Source organism: Lactuca virosa, chromosome 9, assembly GCF_052849685.1.
Source record: "Lactuca virosa cultivar CGN04683 chromosome 9, Lactuca_virosa_CGN04683_v6, whole genome shotgun sequence".
NCBI lineage: Eukaryota > Viridiplantae > Streptophyta > Magnoliopsida > Asterales > Asteraceae > Lactuca > Lactuca virosa.
Genome location: NC_136434.1, coordinates 75,982,885 through 75,997,460, shown reverse-complemented (window position 1 = coordinate 75,997,460; position 14,576 = coordinate 75,982,885). Strand labels below are relative to the sequence as shown.

The 14,576-nt window shown below is 36.7% G+C and overlaps 1 protein-coding gene and 1 pseudogene across 1 annotated transcript; one reads left to right on the top strand and one right to left on the bottom strand.

Moving 5' to 3' along the window:
- Window positions 1–1,454: 1,454 nt before the first annotated feature.
- On the top strand, window positions 1,455–2,688 carry LOC145135665 (nucleolar GTP-binding protein). Its single transcript, XM_079069919.1, has one exon. It carries the CDS (start codon window positions 1,547–1,549, stop codon window positions 2,528–2,530), a length of 984 nt encoding a protein of 327 aa, XP_078926045.1. The 5' UTR covers window positions 1,455–1,546; the 3' UTR covers window positions 2,531–2,688.
- A 5,505-nt stretch (window positions 2,689–8,193) lies between these two features.
- Window positions 8,194–9,589, bottom strand: LOC145141195 (E3 ubiquitin-protein ligase AIP2-like; annotated as a pseudogene).
- Window positions 9,590–14,576: the final 4,987 nt, after the last annotated feature.

Below are 14,576 nucleotides of genomic sequence, written 5' to 3'. Positions count from 1 at the left end.
GTAGAGGGACCTATCAACCATGCTCTCGATTGTCTTCCCTTCATGACTACTTCCCACTTTAACTAATTACATTATTTTATTTAAAGTACTTTTTATGTGAGTTATTATCTTTATAAAAAGACAAATTTACATAAATTGCCTCTAGATTAATTCCTTATCCAAAAAAATAACCATGGTAGGCGGTATAAAATTATTACGAGAATGATTATTGAGTTGGTCTTCCTTCTTGGGAGGCAGCCTAACTCATGTGAGGATGTAATTGATTTACTCAAGATGAGTGCGGGTAGTAAGAAGATGGAGAACTTGTTGTTTTCCTTGATTTACACGACATTTTGGATGATTCAAAAGGCGAGAAATGCTATTATTTTCAGGAACGAAAGGCGGGCAATAATGATTACCGTTGATAACACCGGTTTAAATACTTTTAATTGGATCAAATCTATCTTGAATTGTAATTCTATTATATTGTTTGGCATGATTGGGCTTCATCTCTTGTTTTAAACTTTTTGTAAGTGGCATGGGCTTCTTGCTTAAGTATTGTTTTTATTGCTAATGAAATCGCTATTGTTCAAAAAAAAAAAAACGATACTGTTATGATTCTTATTTTATTGTAATGTGTATTTTGGTGCATTATGAAAAGACAGATCGGAAAGAAATTTGAAAGTATTTTGATGTAAAAATAGTGTATTAATTGTTCTTATTTACCGAATACTAATAAAAGTTATATGGTTGTTGTGTATTTATACATACAAATGCATGTATCTAATGAGAAAGTGTCACCAAGTTGGTGATATCATTAGATCATAAAACAAAGCTCGTGGCCATCATCACACCTTTCCCCTTTTATCTTTCTTTTCTTTTCTTTTTCCCTTGTGCAACTATTTAATTTCTGAGTAGGGACATAGATATAATAAGATACAGTTTAATTAAGGGCTGAGGTATAGTGAACTTAAAACCCCATTCCAAGGTAACAAAAGGTATTCTAATTACAACATTTTCTCCACTTGTCCAAAAAGAGTTGCAATTTTGTAGGAAGATGTTTTTACTGCTTAGTAAATGTGAATTTGATTCCAAAGTTATTTTTATGTGTTTTTTAATTAAACTTTTTAATTATTGTTTAATGACGGTATTTTTTTATGGGAAAAGTTGTATATGTTTTTAAAAATGATTATTGGGTCTTAAAGAACTAATTTAGAATCAAATAGCTAGTAAAAGGAAGTTAACAGTATGCACGTATTCGTCATTATCTCAATAAGCAATTTTCTTGTAGCACTTTTTATATAATAATTTTGAACTTAATTAAACATACAAAAGTCAGAATAATAATCACTTTTACCTAAACACATTGATTATAAAAAAGTTGCTACTTTGAAAATATGTAGCTAATTAATTAAAGGGCCGGGCTGCTTTTTCTTAATTATATGGTGTTCTGTAATACCTTTTTCTTTGGAGAAGTCATACAAATAGCCTCTGATAACAACTTGAAATAACTAACAAGAAGTCTAAGCAAAGACACAAACACACACACAAATTTAGAGAGAGAAAGATGAATAAAAGAGAAGGGAAAGGGCCTCCTTCAAGAGATCTCATGGTATGTTTTCCTACAAGAGCACATCTTAGACTAATGCCAAAGTCAGTTTCTAGCCCCCGTCGATTGAACTACCACCAAAACCACCTTAGGAAGTCTATGAGAGGTGGTGCCGGTGGAGGCCGAGCAAGTCCATATCTATGGTCAGGAACCAAGCAGATGAGTTCAGACAACTTATCGGAGCCAACTTCTCCAAAAGTAACTTGTGCTGGCCAGATTAAGGTCCGACCCAGCACAAGATCATGCAAGAACTGGCAGACAGTCATGGAAGAGATCGAGAGGCTTCATAATAGAAAGAAGAAGCCTACTTGGGGGGCAACATTAGGGTTCAAGAAAGAAATTATGCAGTTCTTAACTTGCTTAAGGAGGATTAAGTTTGATTTTCATTGTTTAGGGGGATTTTCCCATGTAGATATCACTTCAGACGATGAAGATGAAGATGAAGATAGTAATGATAAAGAAATCAATCAAGATCAACATCAAGATCACCATGAAGACTATGAACATCACAAGGACTCAAGAACAGTGTTTTCGAAATGGTTTATGGTCCTACAAGAGAATCAAGATTCTGGGGTGTTTGAAAAAGAAGAAAAAAGTTTGAAATCTGAAACACCGGAAGATCTCCCATGTCTGCCACCTGCAAATGCACTTTTCCTCATGCGGTGTCGTTCTGCTCCTGCTAAAAGTTGGATGGAGGAGAAACAAGAAGAAGAAGAAGAAGAAAATGATGATGATGATGTCGAAGATCATGATAAAGAAGAAAAAGAACATGTTGATGATCATGACATCGAAAAGAAAGAAAACAAAAGGAAGAGTTTGAAGGAATTGATGAAAACCGAAAGTGATTTCTACAAATTATCTTGTGATATTGCAAAGGAAACATGGGTTATTGGTGGGATTCACAAAGATCCATTCTCAAGAAGTAGAAGTTGGAAAAGATGATCCATCTGAATCAACAATCTAAAATTGTTCCTATTTTTTTTTTTTCCTTTTTCTGAGAGTTTTGTAAGTATTTTGTTGATAACATGCATGCCGGTAACAACTATTGTATCATTATGTTTACAATAAATTAATAACCGTTTTCAGTTTGTGTCATATAATTAATATCATCACACTTATATAATACAACAAATTTAATTCATCGTGATTGTCAAGTATAACATCTAATTGTCTTTCTCGTGTGTTTCTTTATGTATGATATATACCTACTTAATTTACTACGTCGATAATATGACCCTGCATTGTTGTTGCTAGCGATATTTCCTTGATGGTGATATTTAAGAATAGTTAGACTCGTCGAAAATAGTAATAAGTTACTTTATCCATCTCTGCATAATTTTATGTCGTTAAAGACAATGGATCATTGGTAACTAATTAATCAGATTTGTTAAATTATCAATCTACATCATAATAAAATTTATCTCATAGACTGACAACTTAATGTATGTATGTATGTGTTAGTATGTGGGATAGGAAAGCATGTTGTGATCACGTCCTTTGATTTTGATGTCGCGACCAGTAAAAATAGGTCTTTAAATATATTTTTATATATAAACAAAATTTATTAATACTACGGAAAAATTTGACACCTAATAGACCATTTCTACTTATATTAGTGAGTAGGTTAAAAATAATTTTGCATTTACAAATAATCGCGGCGATAATTATCGATAGAAGCCACCTGATTTCAGTGGATTAGAGACTAGTTAACGATGGATTAGAGACTAGTTAACGATGGATTGGCGACACATTAGCGATGGATTAACAATGAATTTCCAACGAAAATTTCCGTTACGTAGAAACTTGTGGGCCCTTTGAGGACACGGGTCATGTACTATCGCACACTCCACACCTCCGTAGGGCCGACCTTGGTTGTGGCTACCTGATTGTCCACTTTTATGTTTTGCTTAGTTGTAAATTAGAAAGGAATAACAATATTAAAGTGAAATTTAATTGTATAAATATAATTTTAGAGCATGCACGCATACTTACTGTAATTGATCAATAACGACTTAAAGAGAAAGAGTCGAGGGTATATTGTTTTGATATGTTGAGTGATAGCACTTAATGGGACATCAAGTTAACGACATTCAATGACTTAAAGGGAACGAGTCAAGGGCATATGTAACACCCCGTTTATTAAATAAATAAATAAATAAAATTAATAAACGAATAGTAGCCTTAAAATCAATAATTATATAGCAAGGTATGATTTCGAGGAGTTAACTGGCATAATTTTAAAGTTGGGGGTTAAAAGTGTAAGTTCCGGATTGGTTTCATAAATATTTGTGAAGGCAGGGACTACTTGGTAAATTATGGGGACTTAATTTGAAGAGATTTTGGAAGCTAAGGGCTGAATGGTAACATATGAACTACTTTTGGAAATAAATTGTAGAGGAGGGGCTGTTTAGTAAGTTTTGGGCTTAAAATGAAATGAAATTATGAATCAGGGGCTCAAGGGAAACTTCTGGACTTAAAATTTAAAAGGATTTTGTGGAGAGGGACCAAAGTTGGAAAAAGGAAACAATGTTTGATGGAATACTGGACTTGAACCCGGTGGTCATTCATTCCGTTTTAAGGATCAACGCCTTCACCTAAACCCTAAACCCTAAACCTAATCTTTATTCAGTCGCCACCTTCGTGTAACCTCTTCCGGCGTTGCCTCCGTGACACCATCGTGAGCCACCGGTTCCGCCTGTTGCCTCGTCGACGAACGCCATCGTTACATTCCCCGCTGCCGCTGGAGACGTTGAGGATAGTCGGGATCTCGCCGAGACCGGAGTTCAAGTTGTGAACGACGAGGAGCAGGCTGCAAACGACCAGAACCTCCCGGTAAGGTCAAACTGCAACTTATCACTTCTGCCCTTCGTTCCTTTCGGTGTGTATGGAGTCGCATACACCATTTCTGCCACCACTGCCCTTTTATAGTTGCCATTTCTGCCTTTTCCGGCGACGGCCGCCGTCTAGGTTGTGGCTGTGGGAGTGTGTGTTCGCTCATACATGTTGCTGTCGGCGTTTGTGGTGGGGCATGTGTGTTGTTTGGCCGGAAATACCCGAGAAAAACCACCAGGGCTGCCAACCATGGTGGCTGCCACCTTGTCATCTCTTTCTGCCGCCACAAGCCACCGTGCGGTGGTGGCTGTGTGCGTGATTTGTTGTGTATGACTGTATCTCATAAGGATAATGCTGTGTTGATCCTTTCTTGGCCAGGAAACGGAAGGAAACTAATCACCACCACCTACTGTCGTCGTTCCGCCGCCTGCCGCCGCCGCTCCACCACTGTTAGCCACCATCTCGGGTGGCTGTGGGCTTTCGGGTGTGTTTGGATTGATATTTGGAGTACCTTTGGTATTGTATCGGCCGAAGATCATGATCACCACCACCATGAGGTGGTGGCTGCCGTCACTCGCTACCGCCGGCCACCACAAAGTGGTTATGTGTGTGTGTGTGTTTAGCTTAGTTGTGTGTGTTATTTTGGAGATTAGCACTGTAAAATGTAATTAGAAATGTGAATAATGAAAAGAAACCCTAACCACCACCGAGAGGTGGTGGCTGCCGCCTCCTGCGGCCACCGGCCGCCGTGTCGGGTGGCGGTGTGCCTCATTTGTATTGTGACTCGTTTGGGATGTTTGGACAAAAGGGACTTAAACGCTAATGGGCCTAGTGAAAGCCTAATGGGCCTAATGAACCCTAATTGATCAAAATACCTAGCTATTAGGCTTATTGGGCTAAGATGGGATTGGAAACCCTAATTAGGGTTTAGAAAACCCTAACATTGGATTTATGGGCTTGGACTTATCGGGACCCACATTTGGGCCATTGGAATGGAATTGTGTGTTAAGCCCAATCACACCATATGATTTATTTAGAAGAATGATGGACTTAATAGATTTAGTCCTTAATGGGTTAAGTGAGAAACGCTTAAACCTAATTGTCATTTAATGTGAAACCCTAAATTCACTTGGGCTTATTGTTGGGCCTTTATATTGGGCTTTGGTGGTTGGGCCAATAATGGGCCATCCAAGAACAATCAATGGGCTGGAAAATTAGATGGGCTTTAGGGTAAGGCCCATATGAGGGTTTGGGCCCAATTTGGAATATTGGGCCATAGTTTGGGGTTTTATGATTATATGATATTGGGCCATTAGAATGTCAAATGTTGGACTAGAATAAATGGTTGGACCTTAGAGTGAGACCATGTAAATGTTTGAGCCCAATTTGGAAAATTAGGCCATATGTTGGGCTTCGGCCCATTACTTGAATATTGGTCCTTTGGGGTGTGAGTTGGACCTTGGGCTTGGAACCCGATTATTAATTGGGTATTGTTTGATGTTGGCAGTTCGAGAATCTGTCAACCAGCAGCTGGAGTCGCATCTGTGGGACTTCGGCCGTGCCAAGTGAGTCTCCTCACCATACCAATGGGTCTAAGGCACCAAGGCCGAGCCATTTTAGGATATGTGGTACACTAGTTGATGTAGTGATATTTGGTATGCTAGTTGGTTATATGCTATGTGCTATGCTATTTGTTTATGTGATATTTGCATGAAAGACCATGGGGGGAGCTCATGGCACTTGGATGTAAGACCATGTGGGGGAGCCCATGGCTTTTCAGGTAAAGACCATGGGGGGAGCCCATGACACTTGGATGTAAGACCATGTGGGGGAGCCTATGGGTGTCCAACAGGGTAAGACCATGGGGGAGCCCATGACACTTAGGTGTAAGACCATGTGGGGGAGCCCATGGCATCCTTATGCAGGGATATATGGTATAGATAGCTTTTATAGCTAATGATATGTGGTAGAGATAGCTTGTATAGCTAATATGATATGTGATATGTGGTAGAGATAGCTTGTATAGCTAATGTGATATGTGTTATGTGGATTGTGTGTGGGGTATGCTATGGGGAACTCACTAAGCTTCGTGCTTACAGTTTTGTTTATTGGTTTCAGGTATCATCGATTTGGAAAAGAAGGGCTCGGATTGATCGCAGTGCATGCACCTATGTTTTCCGCGTTGAATGATTTTGGGATAAACTCGGATAAATGTTTTTAATTAACGATGTTTTGGAATAAATGGTATCTATGTTTTGACTATATTAAATATCAAATTTTTACCCTTGATTTTTTTGGGTCGTTACAAGTTGGTATCAGATCCTTGGTTTGAGGGATTCGGACATACTTTCGGGTGTGTCTGAACTCAAACTGAGGATCTGTAAAGTTCACTAGTACAAAAATGACCTACGGTCACACTTTCCAAAAAACGACGTGTCACACTTTTTATTAAAAGTGTCTCCAAAGGTCATTAAAAAAATTTACAAACTGTTTTTGGATACATTTAAATTAGTTTGTGTGGCCATTGTATAGATAATCAAAACTTTAACCACACTTAATTATACCAAATGTGACAAATATTAGTCACACTCGAACATTGAGGCCATAGGTCACAATCAGCCACAGGTATCGATTAAGATTGTCATACTTTTTTTTATAAGAGACAATAAATAAACATATTGTGACATGAGGCAGTTGTATGTGTGTCTATAACCTAGTGCCTTTTTAGACACATAACAGACAAAGTAGCTAAATGGTGATGCATATGGTCACACTAAATATTTGTGTGTCCATAGGGCGGTTCTGTACTAGTTGTACTTAGTTAACGCAAGAAAAGAAAACAAGTTAGTATTGGTTGTTTATGGTCATGTACCTTTTATTATGTGTGTCAAAATATGATGACTTGGCTTTGAGAAGAAACAGATATTGTGAGTGTAGGTATCATTTAGTTATGATTACAGCTATTATATGTGTCTATATGTAAATATAGTTATAAAAGAACAATAATGACTTATCGGTATAATTAGGGGTCGTTCATTGAATGTGTTACTATAATTATGTAATGTTAATTCTGGTTGTACTATTGTATTTGTAAGTTTAAATAATAGTCTTCATAAAATGAAAATTTGTTGTTGTAAAACACAATTTTTTTCATGGTTAAGTTATTATTCCAAAAAATGACAATTTTAGACATTTTGGACGACTGGTAAAATTGACCATTTTTTTCTTTGATATCATTTGGCAGAATTAAATATGAACAAAAAGGTCAATCATGTCATTTTACAAAAGTGCATTGCTTTATTTGCATTTAAAGGGATGTATAAATAAATGAAAGAAATTGAATGGTAGTTTTGTAAAGTTACCTTAACAGAAACAATTTGTGAAAAAACCTAAAAAAAATGAATATAAAAACAAAAACAAATAACAATATAGTTGTATTGAATGGTGGAGTTTCGGTAACAGCCATAAGAAAGGTCCAAATTGCCCTTTTTGTATTGCACCAGATCATACACCATTAAATAATGAAAAGAATACAACTTTCTTTAACAGAAAAGTATGATAAATAAATGAAAAGAATACAAGTTTGTCTAACATTGCATGACGAAAGTACATTGCTATAATATGCACTTTATGTTATAACATGTCATCCACCATTACAGTAAAATACTTTGATCGAGAGGGTCTGTTACGTAAAATACTTATTGTGCTTGAGAGGCCAATATGAAGGGATCACCTTTATGGCCTAAATTATAGTTTTTTTTTTCTTTTTTGACCTATACATACATATATTCACCTCCTCCACCTGCATTTGAAGCTCTTTTCCTCTCTTCTTCATCCTCCTTTTCTCTCTCTCCTTCCTACTTTCATACTCATGATCGTCTTTTCGTAATTCATGTCGACAAATCGGGCATAATTATGCTCATCCTGACACAAAACACAACTACAAATTCTCAAAACACTCAAGGGTAAAATGGTCATTTACTCACATTCTGAAATAACAACTTAATAGAGAAAGTCAGTGAAATGATGTTTTCTCCATTAGGTGTTAAATGAACAGAGACTAGAGACTCTTTATTTCTTTGACCAAATAAACTTTATGAATAAGAGTAAATGACCATTTTACCCTTCTATATAAAAATGATGTTGAATAAAAAATTGAATTTATTAAAATTTACCAGCCATGGCTTGAGGCAATGAGGATGAAACGTGTATTTGCATGGCATTTCTTGCATACTATCATTTACCACCAAATTCTCTTTACAAATGGCACATTCGGAATCTGCTTCTAACTTGGCTAAGATCTCATTTGCAATAACAATAACCGGAAGCTTTGAAACCACCTCTTTACTTGCTGGTGGTGCTCTCGCTGTTGAATCCCCTTCTGGAAACTGTAAAAAAAATTACTATTATGCCCCTCCCCTGGACCAGACACAACATGAGAGCCGTATACTCCGTTTGTCATGCATTGGACTGGGACTAAGACCGATATCAACCTGACAAAATTTGTAACGTTTTGTCCCACTGAAAAAGATGGAACAAGGTGAGACATGGGCTTGCTCGCGATATCTAATATGTTGGGCATAAGCTCTTGAAGTCTATCCATGAGCTCTCGTGGGAGATTGGTGGGCCCATCTGACGTGTTGTTTTCAGATGTTTCAGCCTAAGACATTGTAGTAGCAAGGGCATTCATCAGATTTGATTGAACCAACCACTGAGGCTGTGGATGCTCTTGGTCCACAGTTAAATGTTCTTCAAACAAATACCCTGCAATAAATGACCGTTTTACCTTTGCTTAGAAGTGACCAATCTATATACAATTTATTAAGAACCAGTTAACTATGCAAGTCTTCAGATGTTGCTTTTCAGAAGATTCAGACACCATTTGTTCAGCTTCTAGAAAGAGCCCTAATCCAACATTCCAAAATTCGGGTGAGGTGTATATTGTCTTTAATATGGTTGCAACACGAGATATGCCTGTGAAAAACTGTGGCATCCATAACTTTTTTATAAGTAATAGATCAAAAGATATGAAAGATGCATTTTTTCAATCCATTGTTTATATTCGATTAAAGGCCTAAAGTTCTTAAACCTTTGCCTAAGGGTAACCTGATCTGCAAAAGAAATGGTTAATGTTTAACTTACCGATTTACAAAGAGAATGGGAAGCGGAAGGGTAAAATTAATGGAACATAGATCACTTCTGTCGTTGTGGGTCGACCTCCACAGTAGTGCCAGTGGGCGCTGCCTCCTCCCCTCACCGATCTTGTTATTTCTCCTTTTAAATCTATCTCTTTCTCTCTTGATTTCTTTTGTTTCCTCACCCTCTCTTCTCTTAATCTCATCTCTCCTATCTTTTTCCTACTGAATTTAGCGAACACACACGCCCAATTGATGGCGGTGTGTGCTGTCAATTATAGCGGGAAAATGAATTTGGGGGTAGCTGATGCCTAATGCTTAAATTTTTGTTTGAATGGCTTTTAAAATAACCACATAAAAAGGGTTAAATAAGGTTTTATTATATATATATATATATATATATATATATATATATATATATATATATATATATATATGCGTGTGTGTGTGTGTGTGTGTGTCATACGGCTTATGGCTTAAAGATTATAGGTTATGGCTTATGACTTATGATGTATGGTTTAATACATATAAGTTAGGGTTTATGGATTATGTATTATGGCTTATGTATTATGACTTATGATTTAGGTTAGCCTAGGGCAGGCCAAATGGGTAATGAGTTATGACTTATGACTTAAGGCTTAAGGCTCATAGCTTAGGTATTACGGCTTATGGCTTATGTATTAGGGCTTAGACCTTATGGCCTATAACTTATGGATTAAGGCTCATGACGTATAGCGTATGGCATACGACTTGGGTATTATGGCTTATGGCTTTGATATTAGAAATTATGGCTTAAGGATTAAAGGCTTATGGCATGAGGATTATGATTAGGTCATATAACTTAAGGCTTATGCCTTATGGCTTAGCACTTAGGGATTAGGTCATAAGGATTATATAGTATGACTTAGGGGTTAGGGCTTACGGGGTTTAACTTATGGTTTATAACTTATGACTTATGGTTTATTGCTTATAACTTATGCCTCATGGTTTATGTCTTGTGGCTTAAGTCTTAAGGCTTAAGTGTCAAAACTTAGGTCTTAGGGAATATGGCTTATAACATAAGGCATAAGGCATACTTAGGGCGTCGACTTATGAGCAAAGGCTCACTTCCACCTTAATCACCTCCACACCCCCACACCCCATACCCACCCAACCATCTACCAAACTCTATCCCCACCTACACCTACACCCATACCACCCACCTCACCCTACGTCCATAACCACACTCCCACACCCACAAGCCCACGTTGTAGCTTACCGGCTCACCTCACCTCCAACCTACCTACACGTCCATATCACACACCCTACACATCATATCCCCACACAACCTCCTGCCACCTTCCTATACTCATATTTGACCCTTCAAGTTTAAGTGTATATATTTTGAGTGGATTTGGGTAGGGGTGGGTGGATATAGGGATTTAGAATATAATAGGCTATATGTGTTGGTTTATAGGTTATTTCCTAGAGCCCACTCCACCTTAACACCACACACATCATACCCACCGACCCATCAACCCAACTCTACCCCCACCCATACCAATACCCATAACCACACCTACATTCCCACCCCACCCTTACACCAACCAACCGCACTCATCCACCAACCCTTATACTCACACCAACAATTACATGTATTACTCTATAAATATGGTTTACGTTTCATTGTCATATTTGACCCTTCAAGTTAAGTTTTATATATATATATATATATATATATATATATATATATATATATATATATATATATATAATATTTCACCATCAACCCACCTGCACATCTATCCCTACCCCAACCCACATCACCCTACGCTACCCATCCTAACATCCAAAACCAAATACACATCACCCCATGAATTTAGACTCACCCACTCCACCTAACCCCTACACCATGCGTCCTAAATGCGAGGTATAGTTTTATATGTGAAGTATTAAAGACTAGCAAAACACATTTGAAATTGGTTTTTAATCACAACAAAAGTATAATCTCTATTTATATGTGTGTATATGTGTATATATATATATATATATATATATATATATATATATATATATATATATATATATATGGTTAATTTATTGAAAATTTATTTAATAATATATATCAACATAAACTTTGAGAGTTTAAGAATTTTAGTTTTTGTATTAATTTTCAAAATCAAATACGATAATTTTTACTTTATTCCATCCATTCGATTCCAAAAATTTGAGGTTCCCCCGTAACTTAAAAAATTTAGATCAGTTCCCCCCCCCCCCCCAAATTGTATTTTAACCTAATATCGATTTGTTCCATCCCCACAGCCTTCCTTGCGTTCTCTACCTTTATCTCAATCACACATAAATCGTCCACAGCACACCGACCCATTTCCAATAAATTCATCGACAGGATATTCAGCAATCGGAAAACACCACAAGCAACCCACTGATCTGTCTCTCTCGCCTGATTTATGCAATCTTGTTATGGTTAGCCGGAACAGCACCGACCACCCCTCAAATGTCGTTTCTTTGTTTTTCTTCTACTTTTCCCATGCTTCCATGTTCCACCTTCACTCCTCTTAATCACCTTCTACCATGAGTCACATCTTCTCAATGACGCCCCCATACAGCTCCAATTCAACCACCGAGATCTTCAAACTGTAGCATCTCTTTCATGCCCTTCGCTACTGGGTCCTGTCCAACATCCATCTCTTTTTCAACACTATGATTTCAATTAATCAACAGGTTTCAACTGATACGGTCTATGGCTTCTTACGGATATATGTGGATGATGGTGATTCTGCTTCTGCTTCTGTACCGATTAAGTCATTCTTTATTGTATCCAAGAGTAAGACAGACTTAATTGCGGATGATACTAATCATGTGTTTAAGTTTACCCAGGTATGCATTTACAGGGTACCATCAAAATTTTTTCTCTGATTTCTCGCGTTGCTTATACATTTAGGGTTTGTGGTGCTTAGATTTGGTTGGTAATTGTGTTTGTTTTCTTTTAGGTTGTTCTACCAGCTTCCATCATCAGTAAATCTGGCAAAGGTGCTGTTGGTAGAGGGATGAAGACATAGATACGTAAAGTTTGTAAGCTTTTTGTTTGAAATTGATAATGTATGAGTTGTATAAAGCAACAAAGAGTCGTTTAAAGAGCATAACACCAAAAGAAATAAAGGTACTAATGTATCTGCTTAATTTCACGGATCCAGAAGAACGGTTTTCAGCTTTATCAACAACATTTTCTCCTGGTAAAGATGATGAGGCTAAGGATCCCAATGCAATATACACGTAAATTGGCTCGGATTTTTATTTATTTATTTATTAACTGTGAAATTGAATTTTCAATGCATATCAGTATTTTTAATAAGGTGTTTTTTACTGCTGTAGAACTGTATACCTTGAGAAGTGAAAATTATATTTAGCGATTATGGTCCGTAGGGAAAAGAATGAGCTACCATTTGTCTGTGGACAAAATTCCTGTAAAGGTAAGTTTAAATATTATCCACACAACAATTTACACAAATAGTTTTTGTAGTTTTTTTTTAATTTTAACTATTAGTCTTTTCTTTACAGATTAATGTGTCAATATACAATTGGGATATGATTCTTAATTCATGTTCGAACTGAAAGGTATAATGTGCAGTATAGCATCCCTTGAGTGGTTCTGAATCTCTGATGTACCTTCTATACAACTTCAAAGTCGCCTCAAGTAAGTTTCTTTCTGTCTTATCATCATGACATGAGTTTTTTTTCCATTGTTTTATGATGTTATCTTATGTTATAATGGTTTAATGTTATTGCAGGAGAACTTATGGAAGCAGAATATACATGTTGGGGCAGAGGTATCTACACGTGTTATTGCCATTTGGTAAATCAAAAGTCTACTTACTTTTTTTTACCATAATACCCTTGTACTTTCGAATAAACAAGAAAACTTCAGTAAGTTATGTCTAATAACCTTAAATTTCTCATGGGTTTAGGCTAATAACCTTAAATTTCTCATGCAGACACCATCAAATAATCTTACAACTTGATCTGCATTACAACCCTAAAACAAAAAAAAAATCCAAACTTTTATACGAAATTCATGTCTAATTGTAATCTTAAATCCATACATACTTTGGATTGTGATGGTGGGTAGGTAGTGTTATGTTATTTAGTTAAAGTGAGTGGTCGCAATTAATGTTGTTGTTGCTGTTGATTTGTTGTTTGTGCTGCAGGGGTCCACCAATACTTCACCCAAACAACGAAACCATCCCATTTGTGCCTAACATGACACCAGGTGGACGACAAAAGGCAGGTTGTACTGTTTCACACATTTACGATTTTATGCCATAATATTCCACTTTTTTCTGCTTTTTATAGCATTACACTTTCAAATATTCACTAATTACGCATTATAGTCTCAGAATTACATCCATTTATAGCATCAAATGCGTTAAATTTCTTTTTTGAAGTTTTTTGCTTATGTGGTGTTATTTGAAAATGTGGTAATCGTTTGCCACATCATCATCATGTCACTGAATAGTTTTAAGCATGATTTTGTGCAAGAGGACAGGCCAATTGAGTTAAAAGAGTTGTTTGACGCCAATAGTCACACCCCTGATTATCCTTGATGTCACATGATTGGAAGCTTCATGATTTTGGATCAATATGCTTTCTGGTAGACATACAAAAGATGAAGATGGTGATGATGATTTGGTTGGTAGTGGTAGCTTAATTCAACAACCATGATGGATGCCATGACTTTATAGAATCAATATGGTATGATTCCTACAGTGAGTGAGCCATCTGGTCACCATCTCTTCGATTAGGTCCTATTTCCCCCTTTTTCTCACATTTCCAAAACAAAAGTTTCATCTCTTATATTCTGCACAACTTTCACTTCATATCAGTTGTAAAATTTCAAAATGGAGCCTTTTAAGTTGGTTATAGATGAAGCGACTCAGATGAAAGAGTCTGAGGCCATCATTCCCCGTCAACATCCCAGAATGAAGCTTCTTATTCTCATTGGAGATGAATGCCAATTACCTGCA